The sequence below is a fragment of the Desmodus rotundus genome, chromosome 6 (assembly GCF_022682495.2).
Source record: "Desmodus rotundus isolate HL8 chromosome 6, HLdesRot8A.1, whole genome shotgun sequence".
NCBI lineage: Eukaryota > Metazoa > Chordata > Mammalia > Chiroptera > Phyllostomidae > Desmodus > Desmodus rotundus.
The window spans coordinates 15,017,999-15,042,380 of NC_071392.1; the positions used below are offsets into that span (position 1 = coordinate 15,017,999).

Below are 24,382 nucleotides of genomic sequence, written 5' to 3' on the forward strand. Positions count from 1 at the left end.
TTTGTATCATGAAACAATTTCCTGTTTGATCTTTATTTTGATTTTCAGGAATTCCATCTTATGTTTTAATTCAATTGAGTTGCATGAAAAATCATGTTTTTCCCCCTTCAAATGCACCCTTTCTATTTTAAGTTCTTTTCCATTTCTTACATTAAATTTGACTATCAGAGCCATTCATTTTGGCTGTTTAGCTGGAGTTCCTGTCTCTCAAACGACTGAGTTTCCTTTAACTTCATACATATGACCTTTGCCTAATTCCATCAGCTGTCATGGATTCCTTTAGCACTCACAGAAGTCAGACTGTTGCAGTCTGAAATTGACAAGTGATGAAAAATAAGAGAGGAGTTCTCCAATGAGCTCTCAGGGAGAGCTCGGGGCTAAAAAGAAAGCGGGCTGAAGCACTTCCCAGGGGGAATGAGTAGCTGTACTTGGCTCAGCTGGCTGGGCCGGTCTTTGCCCCAGGCTTAGCAGATCATCAGGCTCCCTTCTAGGCTGCCAGGCTGCCCTTCCTGACGAAGGAAGGCATCTCAGGTAAAACTCCTGAAAGCCCAAACCTTAAGATGTAGTTAGCACAGACTTGCTTGGGGTTCCACACTGTGCTTTGTACTGCCACATCGACTTTCTCCGTTCTAGTTCAGTCGCCCCAGTGTGAAATTTAGAGTGCTAGGGAGTTAGGGAGACATACTTTAAGCCATCATCTTCCAAAGGCTTCTTTAAAATCCCTTTTTATAATAAATTTTTGAGCATATATATTTATATAAGGGGAAATAAACTTAAATCTTAGGACTACAGATCTTATTAACAAATGGAGCCCCAAGTTATGGCCCAGAGAGATAGAGGGATTCATCCCAGAGTGTCACTCTCAGGAGAGAAGGCTGGTCTTTTATTTTCTAATATGGGGGTCTTTTCACTATGTAAACTGATGGCTACCGTTAAAAAAATTCCATTAGCACATGCACCTGCGCAGCTATTTTCCCTTCTGTTCGATCTGGTCCAGTTCCTTTTCTGGATACAGCAACAATCTCATTCTCAGCCCCTTTGCCTATTTTTTTCTCCTCCCTAAAATTTATTCCGCTTTCATTATACCTGCCTTCTAAGATCTTTTTCTCTGCACTAATAGTGGAGGTGTGTGCCAGATGGAGTAATGAAACAGTCTAGGAGGGGAGGCTAGACAAGGGGGAACTGAGGAGGCCTGCAAAACTTCTCGTGCATCTCCAGGAGCCCCCTGCTCATGAGCCTTTGGCTTCATGACATCAGCACCCCTCACCTTCCCCTGTGGGTCAGAAACCTTTGCACTGGCTGGGTTCCCAGGCCTCTCTCTCTACTTTCTCTCTCCTTTCTGCTGTCCTACGCTGATCCTCTTCCCCTCTGAATCACAGAGAGGGCAGGAAAATGTAATACAGGGATCTGCATGTTCATTCATGTGCTTCTAAGCATGATTTCACAGTGGAAAGCATACCACACCACATTCTGGAAAACTATCATCAACTTTCTCTGCTTCTCCTGGTATCAAATACAAAATATTTTCTTTTTTGTTGAATTTATTGGGGTGACATTGGTTAATCAAATTATGTAAGTTTCAGGTGTATAATTCTATAATGTATTATCTGTATATTGTATTCTGTGTTCATCACCTCAAGTCACATTTCCTTCCATCACCATTTATCCCCCTTCACCCTCTTCTATATCCTCTCAACTCCCTTTCTCTCTGGTAATCATCATACTGTTGTCTAGAGAGGTTTTTTTTCCTTAATTATTTCACCTTTTTCATGCAGTCCTGTAAGGCCCTCCCTACTAAAAGCTGTCAGTCTATTCTCTATCTATGAGTCTGTTTCTATTTTGTTAGTTTATTTTGTTCATTAGATTCCACATAAGAGTGAAATCATAAGGTACTTGTCTTTCTCTGGTTTATTTCACTTAGCACAATGCTCTCTAGGTCCATTCATGCTGTCACAAAGGGTAACATTTATTTTTTCTTTTTTATGGCTGCGTAGTATTCCATTGTGTAATTGTACCACAGCTTTCTTACCCACTCATCTACTGATAGACAGCTGGGCTGCCTCCAAATCTTGGCTATTGTAAATAACACTGCAATGAACACAGCAGCGCATATATTCTTTTGAATTAGTGTTTCAGGTTTCTTTGTATATAGTCCCAGAAATGGAACTGCTGGGTCATATGGTAGTTAGTTCCATTTTTAATTTTTTGAGGTAACTGCATACTGCTTTCCAGTGGCTGCACCAAGGTGCATTCCCACTAACAGTGCACAAGGATTCCGTTTTCTCCACATCTTCGCCAACACTTGTCTGACAGTGTGGAGGCACAGTGTCGCAGGCAAGAATAAGATTACCTGAACTCCAACCCCAGCTCCTCCACATACTCCCTATGTGACCTCAGCACATTATGTAACTTCAGATTCCTCATCTGTGACAAACCACAGGAATCATGAGGGCTTCAACAAAGGTAAACACTCAGGTGTACGTTACCATCTATCACACGTCTCCACCAGCTGCAACCTTTACTCCTTGTCTGGATAAATAAAAGCTCATTATTAAAGCTATTTTACATTTTGGAAAACACCGACACAGTATTTAATGGGCTCACTGCTGCCTAAGTAATATGCACTTCCCTGAGCTCTTCTTAAAATGCATGACCAGAAATATTTCTGCTGAACTATGTTTTTAAAATTAAATGAGGACACTTATAACCACATTTTTTTTCTTTACTAAAATACACAATGAAAGTTTTTTTAAAAAACAGAAATCTGACTTCTTACCAAGACAATTTGATGCATCAACTTGTTCTTTCAAAAAATCAACACACATTTTCTTCACAGGTTCAATCTGGTACTGGTTTGCTGCATCTAATAAAGACTGAACATTGTTGCTATTCACAGAAATTCTGTAAATAAGGTAAAGTGAGTATTAATTTCCTACAACTTTTTATTTAAACAGTGCTACTGTAGAATGCATCCCACTAGTCCCTGAAATTAAGCAAAGCGTTAAGCTTTTCAGTCCCTGAATTAGTATGGCAGAGGATCTCCCCCCACCCCTCCACCCCCAATCCTTAAAAGTTTTTCATTCTGAAGAATCTGGAACACATCGATTTGTGTTCTAGATCCCAACCTTACCCCTCTACAACAGAAACAGTCCTTATTTATTTACCTAGCAGTATAAGCAAATTCCACAAGTTGTTCAATAATGTCAGGTTCGGCATCTTTGAGTTCTACCTCGAAGGACTTTGACTCAAGCATGTTAGCTGCAACGGAGAGGAGAAACATAAATGGCACGGGCACAACTGCTGAGGAGCCAGGCCATGCCAGGCCAGACTACGTATGGGGAACAGGACAGAGACTTCGCTGGAAAATACCTGAGAAAGCCCCAAATCCCTATAATATTGATAAAACTCTAAGTAATTCTCCATACTTGAGACATGCCTTAAATTAAAACAATCTAAGAAATCAGTGAATTAGTGTACTTATTTTTAAAAAAGCCCAAGTGAACAGAGACCTAAAACTAGAGTTAGTATTTTCCCAACTCCTAAAATAATTTAGGAGCACTCTTTTAAATTGCTGTGAGCAAAATGCCTCTGATGCAGCTGGAACAAACCTATGAGAACCATGCCCATTAGATATAGTCAGCTATAACCAGCAAAGCTTGCATTCTTGCCCCAAACCCTGGCAGGTGGCCAGAGCATCAAAGAGGACACTTGAGACAGATATATTTCACAGCCTGAAAAAGCTCATTTTAAAGCAGCACTCAGTAGAGGCACCAGGACTCGGCCCCAGTTCTCAACTCCAAACCTAGGTTCTTTCTAATATGATGTGCCATATTTCACTTCTCATTTTTATTTAGTTTAACTTGCTAGATAAAATGGTATAAGGTTTACCTACTCCTTTGCCTTTCCACCCGAGGTTAAGAAGAAAAGCCTAGGCATTCCAGTAGGAGCTATCTGTGTCTCCATCGATAAAGACCGTGGGCCTTTAGGGCTAATGAAAGGACGTGTTTCCTTTGATTGATCATCGCCATGACCACTTCTCAACCTCTTCACCTTCTTAAGTCCTTTAAAAATTAGGGTAAATAGCATATTTTCATCTTGACCCACCTCATTCTCAAAAAAATAAGTATGTTTGACTTTAAAATACTTACTTGTGAACATTAAGTTAAAAAAATGACTGGCTGCAGCGAGGACAACACGATGAGCAGGTATTTTTCTTTCCTGGACCATGAGGATCACATCACACAACGTTTTCTAATCAAGAGAGAAATAAATAAAATCAAAAGTGACTCATTGGGCCTAGTTTAGCAAACACATAGAACAGGTGCTTGTCAAATGCTTTCTCTCTATTTTCTATTTCAATCCATGCCCTGGGCTGGTGTGCCTCAGTGGATTGAGCATTGGCCTGCGAACCGGAGGGTCACGGGTTCAATTTCTGGTTGGGGCAGATGCCTGGGTTGCGGGTCAGGTCCCTAGTATGGGACACGCGAGAGGTAACCACATAATGATGTTTCTCTCCCTCTCTTTCATCCTCCCTTCCCCTCTATCTAGAAATAAATAAATAAAATCTTTAAAATTCAGTCTCTTTCCAGTACAGAATTTGCCTATAATACGAGACCCATTTAGGGAGGACTTACAGAGTTGCTGTCATGAACGTGCTGTATCAAAATCGGGCACTGAGCTTCCCAACAATCAGGAAAACCTTTACAGTCAGCAAAGAAGTAGTCTACTATCCTTTAGGGAAGGCTTTTTTTTTTTTCCTTCTGGGACAAATTCTAAGCTCTTTATCATAGTGAGATTTTTATGGGGACAGTAAATGACATAATGACAACGTCCTTGATGGTTTTCAAACATAACAATCTGCTTTTTAAAATGACCTATCCCTGATAAAATGCAGAGTACACACTGCACTCCCCAAGGGAGTAGCCTTCACAGACCTAACTTGAAACAGAAACAACTCAGAATACACAGAGCAGATGAACCAAATGTCCGTTCAGCACTCTTTCCTTAAATAACACTTCTCTCAACTGTACTTCTGGTAAGAGCTGTCTATCAGTCACTTTTAAATTACGATTTCTGACCAAGGCCAAAACGGTGTCCCTAGGTTGCTAACAGAAGACAAATCTAGATTAATAACTTAAAATGTTGGAAAAAGGGAATATTAAAGAAAAAATGTATGGTTTACTAGAACCATTAGAGATAAATTTCAAGGAAACGAATGTTCTTTCTGTAAAATAAAATTTCAATTTCTTAATGAAGTTATAATGTACAGGTAAGGCTCAGAGAAAATTTACAGACTGAGAACCACTCTTTTAGTACTGGGAATATGAGGCAAAGAGTTTTTTCAGAGTAAAAAAAAAATCTATCACCTACAAATCTAAGTAATGGCTTAGTAGCTCGGAGGATACAGCATTTTGTATTTTTTAAAGTATTTTGCTGAGACTATTAATCTAGTTTCTGATAGAGAAGTCGTGCTATCTCCTACTCTTACTCCATAAGCAAATCCAAGTAAGATGGTAATGCTTAGAACAGGGAAGGAAATGGGCCCCAAACAGCAGGCTAAAGGGTGAACAGGATTTCACTTTTATGGTTTATCTGAAGGGTTTTGTTTTTTTTTTATAAGGCCTGTAAACTATTACTTGGGAATTATATGCAGATTACTTAAAGCTCCAATTATTCCAATAATGTCTTGAGTTTAAAAATTTTTATTTCCTTTTATTTGGGGAGGGGGTTCAGGATAGGCAAAGCTCTTAGGTGATTTTGCCACATACCACACTGAACAAAAACAAACAAAAAAACCCAGGTAGTAAAAACCAAACTAATTGCCACCAAAACAAGCTGATCAGATTGCTTAAGAGAGGAAAAGAAAGGGAGAAGGGAAGGAAGAAAGGAAAGGAAAGAGGAAAAGGAAAAGACACTGTAATAACAATAATTTTTTTTTTAAAAAGGAAATGAATATTGATAGAATAGCAAGCAAATCAGATAGGGGAGGGATCCATGGCTGCTAATGGAAAGTTGCAGAAAATGTAGGGAGAGCTAAATTGAAATGTAGCAAAAAACCTTTCCTAGGCACATGCAGCAACAAGGAGTTCCAGAAGAGTGAATTTATAGGCACTGGAGGAAATGAGAAAAGTCAGAGGGATCTTTGTAGAACCATTTAGTCTTAATCTAAGATTAATGTCCAGCTGGATATTAATGTTGTGTGGGGATGTGTGTGAAAGGGGAGGACTCTTCTGTATGCAAATGGGACATGTATGTGACTGTACTACAACAGACCGACAGGTTTCAACAAGAGATGGGACTGACCTATAGAGAGGTGCCTCCTGCTGTTAGTCACCTGGGGACAAGGTGTATCCATAGAAGGGAAATGGGAGGAGAAAGAGACTCAGGTAAATGGAGAACATGAGCAGTAACAAGTCCTAGGTTGATGGCAGAGAACTTAAACAAAAAAACTACCTGTTGAACGATACATGTTCACTGGATCAACCAAGAAAAATAACCCTTGCAATTTCTCTATTTATGTCCCTCACAATAGTTATATCTTTGTATTAATTTCAGCTTTTGTATCTTAAGTCGCTTATAAACAGCACAGATTTTCTTGTGACTCAGTCTCTTAAGTTCTTACCATCTAAGATTATTTTCAGTAGAGTTTAGTTTAATCCTTCATATTTATTACTGATAACTTATGTTTTACCTTACAAATGTACCTTCTTTTATGCTGTTTATTATGCTTCCTTGCTGTCTTCTTTTTTCTTTAATTGCCAGTTGCTACTTTGGTCACATTTTCTTTGCACTTTTTTCTTTCTTTAGGGACTTACTTATAGATATGCCAAATATTTGCAAACTGAAGTCAACAGGGTATTAGTCAAATATTTTTCTAGGAATGCAAGGAGCATTCCAAAAAACAATTCTATTATTGTAATTCATCATATTGACAGATTAAAAGAGAAAAACGCCATGTAGGAAAACTTCAATAGATAGAAAAGGCGTGTTGGATAAAATTAAAAATTCATTTTCTGAGGCTCTTTAATAAAGAAAATGATGTATCTGTATAGCAAAGGCCATTCATCAGAAATCAACAGCAAACATCACAATGGTGAAACAGGAGAGGCATTCTCATTCAAGTTTGAAACAAGAGGGAATTTGGTATATGATAAAGGTATCATTTCAAAAATGCGGTGAGAGGGTGGAGCACAGACAGAGTTTAGGGTAGCGAAACTATCCGTTTAACAGTGGATACATGTTGTTATACATTTATGAAAAGTCATGGGATGTACAACAGAAAGACTGAACCCTAACGTAGACTATGGCTAGTAATGTAACAATGTTGACTCATTATTTCTAACAAATTCACTCTACTAATGCAAGATGTTAATAATAGGGGAAACTGTGGGGATGGGGGCAACTGGACACCTTGTACTTTCTGCTCAATTTTTCTGTAAATCTAAAACTGCTCTAGAAATAGTCTATTAACTTAAAAATGTAGTGAGAGATCAGATAATTGAAAAAATGGTAGCTGTTACACTTTTAGGGGAAACATTAGATTTCTGGCTCTCAATGCATTCCTTCCTCTGGTGAAGGTAAACACTGGGAAGGAAGTTGCAGTTCTTTTCTCAGCCTGTCACTTATGGAAGAATGACTATAGGATGGACGAGAGTAGGGCAGTGGTCACACAGAGCCAGGCCTCCTGGCTCACTCTTCCTCCATAAATCTGCCCTGAAAGTGGAACATTACTTCCTGGGGCAGACTTGCTCCCAAGGCAGGAGAGGACTGTGCTCATTACTCAAGCTGCTTTGCCTCAGACCGGTGCATAAATTTGGTTCATGGGAGAAAGAGGAAGCCCAATTTTATGCTCAGGTCAAAGCCACGTTCTCCAGTCTTTCACTATTAATTTAGCTGTCTTCTATGGCTACTTCTCAAGTCCATATGCAGAGATAATCAAAGCACCACAGAAGGAGACAGAAATTTTGGTGTTGCTTTAGTGCCTTCAGGTGTTAGAAGCTTTTGGGGAAAGCGATCCTTTGTCAGGAAAGACCTCAAGACAGGCAAGCATTTTAGGCATGTGTTGGTGGAATGACCTATTGCTCTCCTTACGAGTTTGTCAGAAAGAAAAGCAAAAGGCAGCTAAGTTCCATGTAAGCTCCACAGCACTGTATGAGGTTCTAGCTTTTAACACTATGTGCTAGCATTAGGTGAAGGCACGCAATCAGCTGTCCCAAATCCTACTCTTCAGTGTATCCCAAGGAGAGGACTGAGGAATGACTAACCTTGGGGTTTATGTAGCTTGTCAACAGGTTCTGCAATCAGTCCCTCCCAGTGTAATGTCAGGTTGACTTTCAGTCTAAATACCTGAGCAGACTGTAGCTTCACCTACAGATGGGTGGTGGATTTGAATCACTGAAAAAATAAAGGGAAATGGAGCCTTTATTTTTATGGGGGCAAGTCATCTTCTGGACTGGACATACTAGAAAAGACTCAACAAAGCCACAATAAACCCAAAGGCTAAGAGAAATATTAAAAAAGCCTCTTTAGGAATCACATTTATTCAGAAAAGCAAGATAAACAGCACTGGATTTAAACATACATATAATCACAAAAAGGCGAGTGAGAGAGTGAAAGAAAAACAAAGGAAGACACCTGAATTAATAGAGGAAAAAGGGGATTTCCTGTTTTAAGGGAGACATGGGATAAATTAGGCCAAACAGCTTTGAAGGGAAAGGAGAAAGATACATTTTGGTATAACTGCTCTTTAATCATGGAACTAGGAAACAAAGGGCTATTTTTGTTATTTACTCAAGAAAGGAGATAAAGATCAAAGAGATATAATAGAATTCAGGAATAGATTAAAACAGTTCTCCCAGAAAAAGCCTGGACCTGGAAAGCTTTTGAAGGTTAAAGCTTAAGATAAGAAATCACAACCTAATGAGAGAGCTGCCCTTAGAGACTGGGGCAGTTCCAACAGGCGATTATGGTAAGTCCAGCTAGATTTGAAAAGGGAAAAGGAACATCAGCAATACAGTATTTTATGAATTTATAAAGTAATTTATAAGGTGATATGGGTGGGAAGACAGGAATGGAACACACCTGGGAAGTCTGTGGAAATAAGACCTTAAGGGAGAGTACCAAGTTACATTAAAGGGAAGCCAAGTAATTCAGACATAGTCCAGGCCAAAGTTTGATGCTGGACTTCCCCATAATTGGAGTTACCTAACTGGGGGTGGTGAAGGCTGGCAGTCAGTGAATCAGTCCTGAACACACAGACCTCTTATTTGCCACTATGGCAAAGTCAGAAAGAAAGACACCAGGGGAGATGTAGTTAGCAAACACACACCTGGGCCCAAGATGAAAAGCAAAGGAAAAGGAAGATATTATGATCTAAACAATGTTACCTCCACAGGATACACAGAGGAAAAGTATTCTACTTAAACAGGTTAACAATTCAGTTGGGGCTGATGGAAAGGAACAAAGGAATATAGACCATTTTGACACAAATAGGTAACAGAAAGGAATGCATCTGCTGCTACCACTAAGTCTCCAAGATTTGGAAAACTCAGATAATAAGGGAAGACAAGGTTTTGAAGAGCACACACTAAAGGCCATACTGGTCCCTATGGGTAACACAGGCCTTATAGCAAACTGTTAGAGGTCCTTCTTCAGGTGAGACACATAGAGGGGGAAAGAGAAAAGACCCCTCCAAGAGACAGCATTAACTGACAGGAGGAATGTAACAGCAAGATGGGATCATAATGGGGACACAAACGTGCCGAACAACCAGAAGGGCCAGAACTGGAGAGAATGCATGGGCACAAACGCTGTTCTGTGCCCGCTACACACACAGATTACTCTTCTCTCAAAAGGGAGGGCAGGTTTTGTCACTAGATAGAACTCAAACCTTTTAGCCCTGGGTAGCCAGGAACACAAGGTTAAAAAAAGAAATAAAAATTAAGCTTTAAATGTGTAGGATGAACAACAGGGAAAAGGGGGAAACTCTAGGAGACCCTGGCAGCTGAGTAAATCTCATTGACAAATGTCTAACATTTTGTCCAAGAAAAACAATGTGTCTTATGCCACTGAAACATTATTATGCACGAATGAAATTCCTTCTCTATATGGTAAACACAGTGTCTCTATTAGCTGTTGTTAAGTGATTCCTCCCAGCTGAGTTCAGTTCAGAGCGTTGTCATCACAGACAGTGACAGACTGGCAACCTGTCAAAACCAAAAGCCAAGATTTTCTTTCGTTTTCTTTGAAAACCCTCTGTACCTTCAGAAACTGAAGTTTCTGTTCTGTTTTTGGCTGGGAACAATAATGTGGGTTAGGACTGTATAATAATGTGTCAACAGCTGCACTATTTATTATAGAGATGGGAGATTTGCTTGGCTCTCTTCAGGTTTGTGGATGTGGGGATGATGCTGTGCTAATTTTAAGAGTTCCAGAGTCCCTTTGACGTGCCAAAAAAACCCAAAAACAAAACCCATGTGGCACTGACTACTTTGAAGTTGGAGAAATGCAGCTTTGGAGGTATTAAATTCAATCTGTTCCAATGGCAGACAGTCCATGCTGCAGCTGCTGAAGAAGATACTCTGCTACCCAAACACTTAAGCAAATGCCTTATTGCTGAGGCTGAACAGTGTAAGAAACCAGGGAGAGCAGACATTTGCAATTCAATTGCTTTCCTTTACATTAGGGAGATCACAGATGTGGTCATTTAATGAGAAGCTTCATAAAAGTCAATTTTGGGAGATTTTATGTTGCTGGTATGGACTTGGATGAAGTGTTTTCAGCTGTCATGTGATTTACTGCAGATGAGCTGGAACACTATGAATGATATCTTGAGAAAAATTTGAGATGGGAAATGGAATTGAACTTCCAGTCTGGAGTTAATTTAATAGATAACTGTCCATTTCAAAGCTTTCTGGAGTAAGAACTTAAATAGCCTCCTAAATGGGTCTTCAGAGGATACACAAAAGAATAGTCATTGCCAGAGGATGCCTCATCAGCACTGAAGATAGAACAACACTTTCTGTGCCAGCAAGAAGACAGATAACCTGAAAGGCCAAGCAAACTTGGAAATAAGAACTTACAGTGGCTCGGTCCAGCTAACTTCTGTTGGGAGTGGGGTGGGACTTTGGTGCCTGAACTTTACCAACAAGGGAGTTTATATAGAGATCAACGTCCAAATGAGACACAATGGGACATACTACTGACAGGTGGGCCAGGACTTGGTAATCAATCCCCCACGTGCAGTGCTTTTCTAATAAAATAAAGCTGGAAAATTGGATGTTGCTTGAGAAACCCATATATAGTTTTTTCTCTTCACCTCTGCACACCCCAATAATCTGAATTTTGGAATCTGTATATATATATTTTTGTCCTGCAGGGGAAAAAAAGATGGCTGGGCTCAAATCTAGTTTAGAGTTTACCGTAAGACACACGTTACGGTGGAAGTATGTGGGTCTCAACAAAGTAACCTCATTGTTAATAAAACAGCAATGTCTTAGGCTCTAACTTAGATTAGAATCTCTCTCTCTCTCATACACAAACACACACACACACAGGGGGCAAAATTAGGAAGAGAGATTTAAGCTGGAGACCTCATTTCCTCTCCTATGAGGTGAGGAAGGTTAGAAATATTCTCCCCTTTCCACTCTCAGTCCCTTTGCCCTTTGTTCCCAACACCACACATAGATGGAAACAGATACAGATACACACACAGTAGTCTCCTTTCAGGGAAAAGATGTATCAGTAGTTTTCAAACTTTTTTCTTTAAGAAGCAGAATCCATTTTCAATGATTTATTTCATATAATTCGTATAGACAAAATGGTTTCTCTATAGCTGGAACTAGCCCGGCAACCAAGGGATAGAAGAGGTTCCCCTCACTATTATGCTTAATGATCACTTAAAAAAATTGGTTTTGATCTCAGCAATTAGTCTTTCTGGAGGTGAAAGTAACCCAAATGTCCATAATGACAGAATGGATAAATTGTGGTATATTTATACAATGGAATACTATATATGAGGTCTGTCTGGAAAAGGTCCAGCCATTGTTGATATAATGAGAATGGTTTGTGCGACATTGATGTAACCTGGCAGCCAGGGAGAGTGGACTGGAATGTGCATGTGTGAACAATGACAACTTCACTGAACTGGTCCTGGTCAGTGGTAGACACCATTGTATGAGCATGTGTACTGTATGACCACCACATTCAAAATGACTGAGTGAGTACAGCAACAAATTTGCATTAAATTTTGTGTTAAGCTTGAGCATTCCTCCACTGAAACTATTTGGATGATTCAGAAGGCAGAAGATATGAGCAACTGTGACTGGCAGCTTCACCAGGACAGTGCACCTGCTCATGCAGAGTTGTTTGGAGAAACATCAAATCACCCAGGTGATTTAGCCTCCTCTACAGCCCAGATTTGGTGCCCTGCAATTTCTCTGGCTTTTCCCAAAACTAAAATCACTGTTGAAAGGGAAGAGATTTCAGACCATTGATAAGATTCAGAAAAATATGACAGAGTAACTGATGGTGATTGGGAGAACTCTGTGAGGTCCCAAGGTGCATGCTTTGAAAGGGACTGAGGCATCATTGTCCTATGCAATGTTTCTTGTATCTTCTTCAATAAATGTCTCTATTTTTCATATTACATGGCTGGATGCCTTCTGGACAAACCTCATACAATGAGGATGAACTAGAGATAAACAAAAACAACAGCTCTGGGCCCTCTGTATATCCTCCTTGGAGAAGTGTCTGTTCCAGTCTTTGCCCATTTCTTAATTAGACTGATTGTTTTCTGATGTGGAGTCTTATGAGTTCTTTATGTATTTTGGAGATCAAAACCTTGTCTGAGGTATCATTGAAAAATATGTTTTCTCATACAGTCAGTTCCCTTTTCATTTGGCTGATGTTTTCCTTAGCCATGCAGAAGCTTTTTAATTTGATGTAGTCCCATTTGTTTATTCTTTCCTTTATATCCCTTGCCCTATGGGATGTATAGGTGAAAATATTGCTGCATGGGATAGCTGATATTTTCCTGCCTATGTTCTAGGACTTTTATGGTGTCATGACTTCTATTTAAGTCGTTTATCCATCTTGAGTTTATTTTGGTGTATAATGTAAGTTGGTGGTCTAGTTTCATTTTTTTGCATGTACTTGTCCAGATCTCCCAGCACCATTTATTGAAGAAGCTATTTTCCCTCCATTTTATGCTCTTGCCCTCTTTGTCAAATATTAATTGATCATAGAGATATGCATTTATTTCTGGGCTCTCTATTCTGTTCCATTGATCTATGTGTCTATTCTTATGCCTGTACCAGACGGTTTTGATTACAGTGGCCTTGTAATATAGCTTGGTATCAGGTATTGTGATCTCTCTGGCTTTGTTCTTCTTTCTGAAAATTGCTGAGGCTATTCAGGGTCGTTTGTGGTTCCATATAAATTTTTGAAATATTTATTCTATATCTGTGAAAAATGTCATTGGTATTTTAATAGGGATTGTGTTGAATCTGTAGATTGTTTTGGGTAGTATGGGCATTTTAATGATCTTAAATCTTCTAAACCATGAACATGGTATATGCTTCCATTTATTTGTGTCTTCCTTAATTTCTTTATTCAGTGTTCTGTAGTTTTCTGAGTACAGGTCTTTTACCTCACTGGTTAATTTTATTCCTAGGTATTTTCTTTTCTTTTTACTAAAATAAATGGGATTTTTATCCCTAATTTCTGTTTCTGATATTTCATTGTGAGTGTACAAAAATGTCTTCAATTTCTGAATATTGACTCTGTATCCTGATGTTTTTGACAAGTTCACTTATTAGGTCAGTAGTTTTTTGGTGGAGTCTTTAGGGTTTTCTATGTACACTATCATGTCATCTGCAAACAATGACAGTTTTACTTCCTCCTTTCCAATTTGGATGCCTTTTACTTCTTTTTCTTGTCTGATTACTGTGGCTAGGACTTCCAATAAAATGTTGAATAGCAGTGATGAAAGGGGACACCCTTGTCTTGTGCGTGATCTTAGGTGGCAAGCTTTTAGTTTTTGCCTGTTGAGTATGTTAGCTGTAGGTTTCTTATATATGGCCTTTATTATGCTGAGGGATGCTCCCTCTACTCCCACTTTGCTGAGTGTTATCATAAATGGGTGCTGTACTTTATCAAATGCTTTTTTTGGCATACTGATATAATCATGTGATTTTTCTGCCTTTCATTTTGTTTATGTGATGTATTACATTTATTGATTTGCATACGTTGTACCATCCTTGCATCCCTGGGATGAATCCCACTTGATCATGGTGTGTGATCTTTTTAATGAATTGCTGGATCCTGTTTGCCAATATTTTATTGAGGACTTTAGCATCTATGTTCATCAGTGATATTGGCCTGTAGTTTTCTTTCTTTGTTGTGTCTTTATCTGGCTTTGGAATTAGGGTAATACTGACTTCCTAAAAAGTTTGTGCCCTGGCTGGTGTGGCTCAGTGGATTGAGTGCCAACCGTGAACCAAAGGGTTGCTGGTTCGATTTCCAGTCTAGGGCACATGTCTGGGTTGCAGGCCAGGTCCCTGGTAGGGGGTGTGGAAGAAGCAACCATACACTGATGTTTCTCTCCCTGTCTTTCTCCCTCCCTTCCCCTACCTAAAAATAAATAAAATCTTTTAAAAAAAGAGTTTGGGAGTCTTCTCTTTTTGGATTTTTTGGAATAGTTTGAGAAGGATCAGAGTAAGCTCTTCACTAAATGTTTGGTAAAATTCTCCTGTGAAGCCATCCAGTCCAGGGCTTTTGTGTGCTGGGAGTTTTTTGATAACTGCTTCAATTTCACTAGCTGTTACCAGTCTATTCAAGCTTTCTGTTTCTTGACTCAGTTTTGGAGAATTATATTTCTAGAAATTTGTCCATTTCACCCAGGTTTTCAAATTTCTTGGTATATAGTAGTTCGTAGTAATTTCTTACAATCCTTTGTATTTCTGTGGTATCAGTTGTAATTTCTCTCATTTCATTTCTGATTTTATTTATTTGGGTCCTCTCTTTTTCTCAATGAGTCTCATTAAAGGCTTGTCAATTTTGTTTATCTTTTCAAAGAATCAGCTCCTGGCTTTATTGATCCTGTGAATTGTTCTTTTAGTCTGTATGTCATTTATTCTGCTATGACCTTGATTATTTCCTTCCTTCTACTTGCTCTGGGCTTTGTTTGTTGTTCCTCTAGTTCTTGTAGATGCAGGGTTAGGCTGTTTATTTGAAAATTTTCTGTCTTTTTTAGGTAGGCCTATATTGGTATGAACTTCCTTCTCAGGACTGCCTTTGCTGTATCCCATAGGTTCTGGGCTGATGTGTGTTCATTTCCATTTGTTTCCAGAAACTTTTTGATTTTTTCCTTGATCTCATTGTTAACCCATTCATTGTTTAATAACATGCTATTCAGTCTCCATGATTTTGAGTGTTTTTGAGTTTTTTCCTTGAGTTTGGTTTCTAGTTTCAAGCCATTGTGATCTGAGAAAATGCATGATATGGTTTTAATTGTCTTGAATGTTGAGGCTTGTTTTGTGTCCTATCATGTGGTCTATCTTTGAGAATGTTCCATGTGCATTTGAAAAGAATGTCTATTTTGCCACTTTGGGGTGAAAGGTTCTGTATATATATTTGGAATTTTAATTATGTTGTTTCTTGGAGTAGGCCTCTTTGGGTTCATCTTGATTGGGACCCTCTGTGCTTCCTGAACTTGTGTGACTTTTCCCCTCACCAAGTTAGGGAAGTTCCCTGTCATTATGTTTTCAAATAGGTTTTCTACCCTTTGCTCCTTTTCTTCTCCTTCTGATATTCCTATGATGTGAATGTTGTTACATTTCATGTTGTCCTAGAGGTCCCTTAAACTATCCTCATTCTTTATGAATCTTTTTTCCTGTTGTTGGTCTGCCTGGGTATTTTTTTTGCCTTGTCTTCAAGTTCACTGATTTGGTCCTCTGCTTCATCCAGCCTGCTTTTAATTCCTTCCAGTTTATTTTTCATTTCAGATGTTGTATTATTCATTTCTTCCTGATTCTTTTTTTTTTTAACAGAGAGAGAGAGAGAGAGAGAGAGAAAGGGAGAGGGAACAGATTTATTAAGTGATAGTATACTCCACAGAATATGGAAGTGGGCTAACTCTGAGCAGATATTGACTATTGTTCATAGTTTCTATTTCCTTTTTCACGCTGCTGCAGTTCCCACTCAGTTCCTTGTAGTTGTCACTGAGTTACTTGAGTATCCTTATAACCATTTTTTAAAATTCTATGTCTGATAGACTGCCTCAGTTTCATTTAGCTCTTTTTTTCTGGGGATTCCTCCTTTCCCTTCAACTGGGTGTTCTTTGTCTCCCCATTTCTGGTGACTCTTTTTGTCTGTTTCTGCATCTCAGGATTCTCTGCTTTGCCTGCCTGTCTTTGCGGAGTGGACTTCTGTGGTAGGAGCTCTGTGCGACTCAGTGGTGCTGTCTCCTTGCTTTCCTGATCTGTATGCTCTAGGGTTGCCCTTTATTCAGTTTATGTGGGCTCTCTTGTTGTATTTGGGCTGTGCTTGGTGGTGGCTCATTCGTTGGTGGGTTCTCCCCTCCAGGTGGCTGACTGGTAGTCACAACTCCTGCCACGTCTTATATGCTATTGTACAGGGGTTGGTTAATAAAGCTGTATTACCAGAAAACCAAAACCACGCCAGCAAAAAAAAAAACAAACCCCTACCACACCAGAAATATCAACAGCCATTGAGCAAAGATCAATAAATGTGCAGAGACATTAAGAATACAGTAACATAGGAAAGAGGAATATGAGATGACTAAAAGAGGGAAAAATGATTTTGAGTGGGAAGATGGAGGAAAAATAGTAAGAGTAAGGAACAGAAATGAGGCAAAGGAAGGGAAAGAATAAGTTTTAAAATGTAAGTAAAACAGGGAAGGGCAATGGTATAAATGGAGTAAGAGAAGGGAAGCGTGTACTATAAGGTTTGAAGTAAGATTTAAAAGGTGTTGAACCAATGGGAACAAAATTGCAGAAAAATCACAGCAGGGTCAATAACAATGACAGCTGAGTGAAGATTAATAAAAGGTGGAAAGGGAAAAAGCATACAAAAGAGAAAAGTGAATATGAGATGTCTACAGTAAAGAAAAATGATTTTGAGAGGAAGGGGGAGAAAAACTAGTAAAAGTAAGGAACTGAACCCAGGCTAAGAAAGGGAAAAATATTAAAATAAGTTCCGAACTCAACTGATCAAGGGCAGGGGGAAGGCAAAATGAAGTAAGACAGGGGGAGAGTATCCTATGGGATTCAAAGTACAAACAGATAGTGAACAAACAGGAATTCCGTTGGGGAAGAACAGCAATAACTGTGATATGCTCACCCAACTAGCCACAATTTATAAAGGTGGAAAGCAAGTAAGACTACTTTAAGAGAGGGAAAAGAATGCGAGCTGACTTAAGGAAGGTAGAATGCTTTTGGAAGGTTAGATGGAGGAAAAATAGTAAGGGTAAGGAATAGGCACATGGCATAGCATGGGAGAAAATAAAGTTTATAGCAACAATAACAAAGGTCAGGAAGAAGGTAAAATGGAGTAAGACCAGGGAAAGGTGCTAAGTGGGATTTGAAATAACAATAATATGAAACATATATATAACCTAAATAAAAAAAAAACCCTAAAAGACCAAGAGTAGTGTGTTAATTGGAATACAATTGAAGAAATATTAAAAGTCTATGTGAATGGAACAAAAGAAGAAAGAAAAAAAAACATGCAAATTCTGAGGAAAAAGCAAGGTGAAATTCATCTCAGTTGTTGGTGTTCGCCTTCTGACTTATTTGTGGATGCGTCTCTTTTTTTTATCAGCTCAAGGTCCACGGGTGGGTTGTCCAACTTCTGGCAACACTTCCTGTATGTCCTTCACCTGCCCCTACTGGGAGCTTCTGTTGCAATGGAGAGGGTGGGGCTCTCTGTCTTCCCTGGGAGGCACTGTTCAGTCTTCTGGGAAACTTGTGTGTGCGTTCTCCTGCCCCCACCCCTCCCGTCTTAGCCTGTCCCAGTTTATTTCCAATAATGTATAGTTTAATTAAATAGCCGATTAAATAACTGTCTGTTTCACGGTGGGGGGGGGGCATCTGTATCAGAGTGTCAGCTCTCTCCTGCTTGGTGTAGATGGCAGCGTTGTGTGCAAGCCGAGGCTGGGCAGTGCCCTGAATACCTTTTGCTATACATTTTCTGGACTTCTTTGATGGCCTCAGTGAAATAGGGCCCTAGGTCCCAGTGTAAAACTTTGTCTCTCTGTGAGGAGTTCAAAATGGGCCCATTTAGGTGTTAGTCTTGCTGTCTTACTCTTTCGGAAGTGATAACCCCTGCAGTGTTAAGCCTGCCCAGCTGGTTTTGCAGATCTCCCCATGCTTCTGCAGGAGGTGGGGGCTGGGCTCAACCTTCCCTTCCTGGAGGTTCCACCAAGGATGCGGGTCCAGTCTGGCCTCAAATAATCTCAGGTGCACAGTTCCCAGCCCACTGCCCTCATAGCACATTGTGGTTTGCATTCTACACTGTGTGCTGCTGCGCAGGGCTGGAGCCAAAAAACCACCTCATTTTGCAACCCTTCGATCAAACTGCCCTTCTGTACCGAGTGGGAGCAAATTGTGCTCACAATCCTCCCTTCTTGTTGGCAGGGCAGCTGCATGGGCTGGGTCCCTGCCCATCATGCCTCAGCTCCCGCCTTTAAAAAAGTCTCTCTGGTGCTCCCTTTGCAGCACCAAGCTTCTGCCTGGCTTTCCACATATTCCACCTCTCCAAAAAGTCAAGAGTCTATCACAGGCGTAGCCTTGCCCCTCCACCAGATCCAGGTGCAGACAGTATCTCTCTCACTCTCTGGCACTCTCCTGGTTGGTGACCGCCACCACAACTAGTGTGTGCCGCTAGCTGTATGTGTGTGTAGCCTGGTTCTCTCCGGGGACTTTGGGTATCCAAGTTGCTCCTGGCCTGGTCTGGGGATTCCAGGCTCTGGGAGAGCGGGGAGCTGCTAGGCTGCTATCCCTGACCAAGCTCTCCACAGATGCAGGTGACTGGCTGTAGGTGCCATGACAGCTGTGGCTTTGGGGGACTTTGAAAGCTGGGGGACTTTCCCCGTCCACCTACAAAACCTCCTTACCAACTGTTTTGAAGCATCCTCTGTACTCTTTGGCTTCCAGACTTCATATCAGCTAAGATTCTGTTGACTGTTCACTTTGTTTTTTTGGAAGATCAGTTAAGTGTCCAAATTGGGTGCAAGAGCAAGTAGACTCGGCTCCTACCTACTTGGCCGCCATCTTCTCCTCTTGACACAAGAGTATTTACTATATGATTCCATTTATATAAATTCAAAAAACGTTAAAAAAAAAAACTATTGTACTAGAAGAATAATGGTTACCTTTTAGGGGTAGTTACTGAGAAGGACATAAGGAAGGACCTCTGGTGTATCAGTCATGTTCTGCTTCTTGGTGGTGGTGGTGTGGTCACTCTGTAACAATTCACTGAACTGCATGTTTATGATTTGTATCCTTTTACATGAATACTTCATTAAAAACAAAAGGCTGGAAATGACTGAAAGGGTGATGGAGGAAAAGGCTCCATATGAAGCTGAGGCTAAAACAAAACAAAACAAAACAAAAAAAGAAGCAGCTGAGCCCTGACCAGTGTGGCTCAGTTGGTTGGGTGTTGTCCCACAAAGTGAAAGGTCGCTGGTTTGATTCCTGGTCAGGGCATATGCTTGGGTTAAGGGTTTGGTCCCTGGTTGGGGCACATCTGGGAGGCAACTGATTGATGTTTCTCTCCCACATTGAGGTTTCTCTCTCACATCGAAGTTTCTCTTCCTCTCTCCTTTCCCGTCTTATGAAAAATAAATACAATCTTTAAAGAAGCTGAGGCTGCTGGTTCTGCAGAACCCCCTTTCATCACTATGTATAGGATTGGCTGCTATGTTACCGAGGGATAAAATGACCTAAATCGTATTATTTAAAAATCACAAAACTAATTCAGGGATTAGTTTTGGGATTGGAATTCAGGTTTCCTAATTTTGCAGTGTTTTCAAATTCTTGTAGAAATGTTTCTGGGTGTATAAGAGGAATCCATGTCATTCAGGTACTCATTATCCTGATCCCCAGAGTAACGAGGTCATTAGGAGAAGCAAAATTAGTCATTACACAAAATATTTATGAAAGGACAAGAAGACATAAAATTGGTCCTCACTCAAACATTCCTCCCCTGGCTCAGACCAGCTTCTCCTATTTCTGCCAATTCCATCAACTGCCCTTGTCAGTCTTCTTGGTGAGTCTCTCCAGTGTTATGATGTTAAGCAGAATAATACAAGTATAACATAAATCAGCTGCAAAGTGAACCTACACATCTGAGAAACAATGCAGGATTCCATGAAGCTGGTAGAAGTGCTATTGGAGAACTGCTGGGCTTACATGCAAAGCCCCTGACAAAAGGAGAGTCCAGCAGAGATTTAAGGTCAGTTGACCATCATGGAAAAGATGCCACCCAGCATCCATTTTCCCTTCCCACTCAGTGAGACAATCCTGATTTTCCAGTAACTGTACTTCTATTTTGACAATAAATAAACAGAGGTTAATATAGTCTAAAGCTAAGTCTAAGAAATGGATATAAATGAATTTTTAAACCTAAAGAGCTAAAGTATACAGTCTCACAAATCCCCTCCTCCTCAAGTAAACGCTTGATGCTGCAACCCATTGCACCTTGTCTATGTAAGAAATGAGACGCTGCTTTACAGTGCTATAGTCCGTGGATGAAAACACATTATTTGGGGCAATGGAAAGTTGCTGAAAACAAATTAGAGCACTGGTGAACTGTGTTTAACTACTGTTTACAGGCAGACACTAGTTAAATGCACCAGTCAGTGGTGCCGTAAATATAAAAACGTTTGCATGAAAGGAACATGAATGTATACATAAAAATATACGTAAAAGTAAGATACATAAAATATTGAATTCAGGCGGTCACAGCTACTCCAGCACAAAGGCCAAGAAAGATGTAAAGGCATTCCCACAGATAACTACTGCATTCAAGCACCACGCCAAGATCTGATGACAAAGGCAAAGATCCCATCAGTCAGAATTTGCTTAAAGAAGCCAAAGCCAGTATCTTCGTAAAGATCTTAAATGCCTCTACTGTCATCCACATTCCTATCAGAACCACTAGATAAGCACACTAGGTTCTGCCGTCACTCACAACCGGCTTTGTCCCCGGGAAAAACAGGACCACTCTCACAAAACCAGAGCATTCTCAAAAATCTCCTTAGACTCGTATTTTCTATCCATAACGTTTACAGAATTAAGAAGTAACCAAGTAACTTTCCTTGATGCTTTATTGGTATAAGACGTTATGGATTTAAAAATAAATCAATAAAACCACTCTAATTTACATTCTCCGGCATATTAAAATTCCTTCTTTTCATAACCCACCTTTCGCCAACGGCGTGAAGACTTTCATCAGTGCGCCACGTACCAAAGATAGAACAAAGAGCTCCTCGTCCTAGCAGAGGCGCACAGTGCCCTTAAAAGACTGCGCGGCGTGTATCGACGACTGTTTTCTGTTCTAAATTAACGCGTACCGGAGGGTACCGCAGCTTGCTCCACCCAGGTACCACGGAAGGGGGCGGGGATCCTTATTTGAAAGGAGCTCATTTCTGGCCAAGCAGTGCTTCTCCCCTCTTGGGGGGCTTCGGATTGGCCTGTGCCAAAGGGCTTCCTCGCACGGATCTCCCGACACCTTACACGGCTCTCCAATGGAGGGATCCTCGTCTCACAAAGAGATAACTAGGGCAGAGCTGTTACACAAGCGATACCCGACGCCGAATGCCGGCCCGAGGAGTCTCCCACGAGTCTGACTTGGGAGTCACAGCATCGGCAGACGAGAAAGCACTTCTGCTCGACAGTTTAAAGCGACCCTCTACTAACAACAGCTTCGCTAGCGTGCAAAAACGGGTAGACAGAGGAAGAAGAGGGTCTCGATCCACAGGGCGCGAATTTCAGCCCAGCGAGCAAGGGGCCGGAATCCCGGACCACCTTCCCCGCTGCAGTCGGTCACACCCACCCCGGCGATACCTGTTTCCGCATGTTATTCATGACACCCATGAAGCCTGCCAACAATTTCGCTTCTTCTCGAGCGGCAAGCTTTTTCTCGGTCTTCTTCTTGCAGCTTTTCTCCACTCCGGAGGCTGCCATCCTCCGTCGGCTCGGTTCACACCCGGGGCTCGCCGGGCTGGGCGAGGGGTTGCACACCCCTGGACGCGCGGGAGCTTCTGTTTAGCTAACACCGCGGCTGGGACTGCGGCTGCAGCGCCCTGCTCCCGAGCGCGCGGGCGGCAGAGGCGCGGCCTCTGCGGGACAACAAGGCCTGGAGGACCCCTGAGAGCTCGCCGGGAGGCAGTGCCGCGGAGTCGGCTACATCCCCGGTAGAACCGGAGCGGGGCGGAGGAGCTTGCGCACTGCGCTGGAGGGGGCGGGGACGCGGGGAAGGCAGCAGGGGGCGGGGCCGTCGTCACAAGGGCGCGCCGCTCGGAGCCACGCAACGCCGGGCGCCGTGGTCGCCTTGGTGCGCGCCTGGAGCCGGATGTTGTGTGTTCCAGCTGGCCCGAGGGGCGCGTCCTCTTCCCGGTTTCCGAGACAGATTGTCCGAAGTTAGGTTACGCGGCCAGAGTATCTTTTTTTTTTTTTTTTTTTTTTTTTTTGGCTAAGTGGGCTGTTGAATACATCAAAATGTCTCCCATTAGTGTCATCTCCGTAGGAACAGGGTTCGTGTTTTCTTCACTATCAGATTGGAATGTCGTAGGCACTCAATATATCACATACTGCAAGTTAAAGGATTATTACATGGAACCCAAGATTCGTTTGTTTGGGATTCATAAAGCAAGAGCACACAGTCCCGTGGATGTCTCCTTGATGCGGATTGCTTGACTACTTAGGCTGTTGTTTTTACTCATCAGTGTTTTGAACTAAGGTCAGGTGTGAGCTCCAGCGATCAGTTAGGCTTCCCCCAAGTGTTCTTAGGAAACACGAAACTCCATCACAGAATTGATGTTAATGCTTTTCGTAACTATAATAATTTATTCTTTTTAGTGTGCAGTAATGTGCAGGATTACATGAAAATTTACATTCTGAAAACTTTCTATAGATCCCTTAATTTTATACCTAGGTCTATATAGGAATATACAGAGACATGTTTTATGTAAAATAATTCACACTATTGAATTATGCTTTCTCTCGATGAAGACAAACAATATAGTATAACAAAGAGCAGTGGCAGATAAGCCTCCATTTTTTACAAAGAATAAAACTTTGAATGAGACACACCTCAGTGCCCTTTATTTTTTTCCTTTTAATCTAGAGGTTCCCAAATATTATTCTATTTTAACTAGCCAATAATTTGAGGTTTTTGAATGGACCCTGACAATAGGAACCACTTATTCCTAAGGAAATTAGAAACTAGGGAGCTTTTGTTAATTTTATTAAATGGCCTATGACATTGACAAATGAGAGCGCGTTTAAACTGTTTTTAATGGAAAGGAAGTGGAAACCTGTCTTCTAACTCTTAAGGCTTGAGGGACACTAAGGATTTGATTCAAAGGCAGAAATGTAGGTGGTGAGATTAAGTGCTACTCTGTAACAAGGCAAAAGAAACAAAGAACAGCATTCTTCCTACTTGATGTTGGAACAGGCAGTCCTTTCTCATACTGCAGAATATAGACTGGCAAGGGTCACGGAAGAGCCAAATAATTCAGAGCTCAAAGAGACCATGGAGGTTATATTGCCCACAGGTTAAGCATGTGGCTTTGCCTGGATGCAAATCAAGCACCCCCACTCTCTAGGTGTTCAACTTTGGCCAAATTGTTTAACTTCTCTTATGCCTCAGGCTCCCTATCTGTAAAAGTAGAATCTACTGCATGGAACTGGTATGAGGATTACAAAAATGCTTCGATTGGTGCCAGCACAAGACAAACAGTATTACTGAGTTAATAGCATTACCTATTGTTATTTAATCCAGCACTTCCCAAAATGTGTTTCTCAGCATATTAGTGCTATGAACCATCCCCCCAGTTCCCCCAGAATAGGACCCTTGGGAATACAACTTTGGGAAATAATATGTCCTTCTTGGAGAAAATCCCAAATACATTTGCATATTAAGTTTTTGGAGAAGACTTGCTGTACCTATTGCTTGAACCTAATCAGCTTTGCTGTGGTATACTGGCTTTTGAGGTGTCCAGTCAGCCCATTCCCATTTGCCATGAATTAATTTTCTATTCTCATAGAAGATGGGGTCCTAAAGTTGCACTAGTTTTATGGGACTTCATTATACTTGGTTTTGATGGATTGGATCAAGGTTGAACACCTGAACCAAA

At 40.9% G+C, this 24,382-nt stretch overlaps 1 protein-coding gene and 1 long non-coding RNA gene across 3 annotated transcripts in view; one reads left to right on the forward strand and one right to left on the reverse strand.

The window, feature by feature from the left end:
* Positions 1-22,461, reverse strand: part of KLHL7 (kelch like family member 7) — a 54,291-nt gene extending 31,830 nt beyond the window's left edge. The window contains exons 1-5 of one of the 2 annotated variants that reach the window (XM_024563128.4): positions 22,089-22,461; positions 8,265-8,394; positions 4,149-4,251; positions 3,165-3,258; positions 2,777-2,901 (exon numbers count right to left, since the gene is read on the reverse strand). In XM_024563128.4, the coding sequence (XP_024418896.1) occupies positions 2,777-2,901; positions 3,165-3,258; positions 4,149-4,227 (298 nt within the window). In that variant the 5' untranslated portion in view covers positions 4,228-4,251; positions 8,265-8,394; positions 22,089-22,461. The remainder of the gene's footprint in view (positions 1-2,776; positions 2,902-3,164; positions 3,259-4,148; positions 4,252-8,264; positions 8,395-22,088) is intronic. The other variant, XM_024563127.3, reaches the window with a different exon arrangement.
* LOC139440972 (uncharacterized) overlaps positions 1-24,382 on the forward strand; it is a 72,771-nt gene that overhangs the window by 35,430 nt on the left and 12,959 nt on the right. The gene's annotated exons all lie outside the window — the stretch shown is intronic.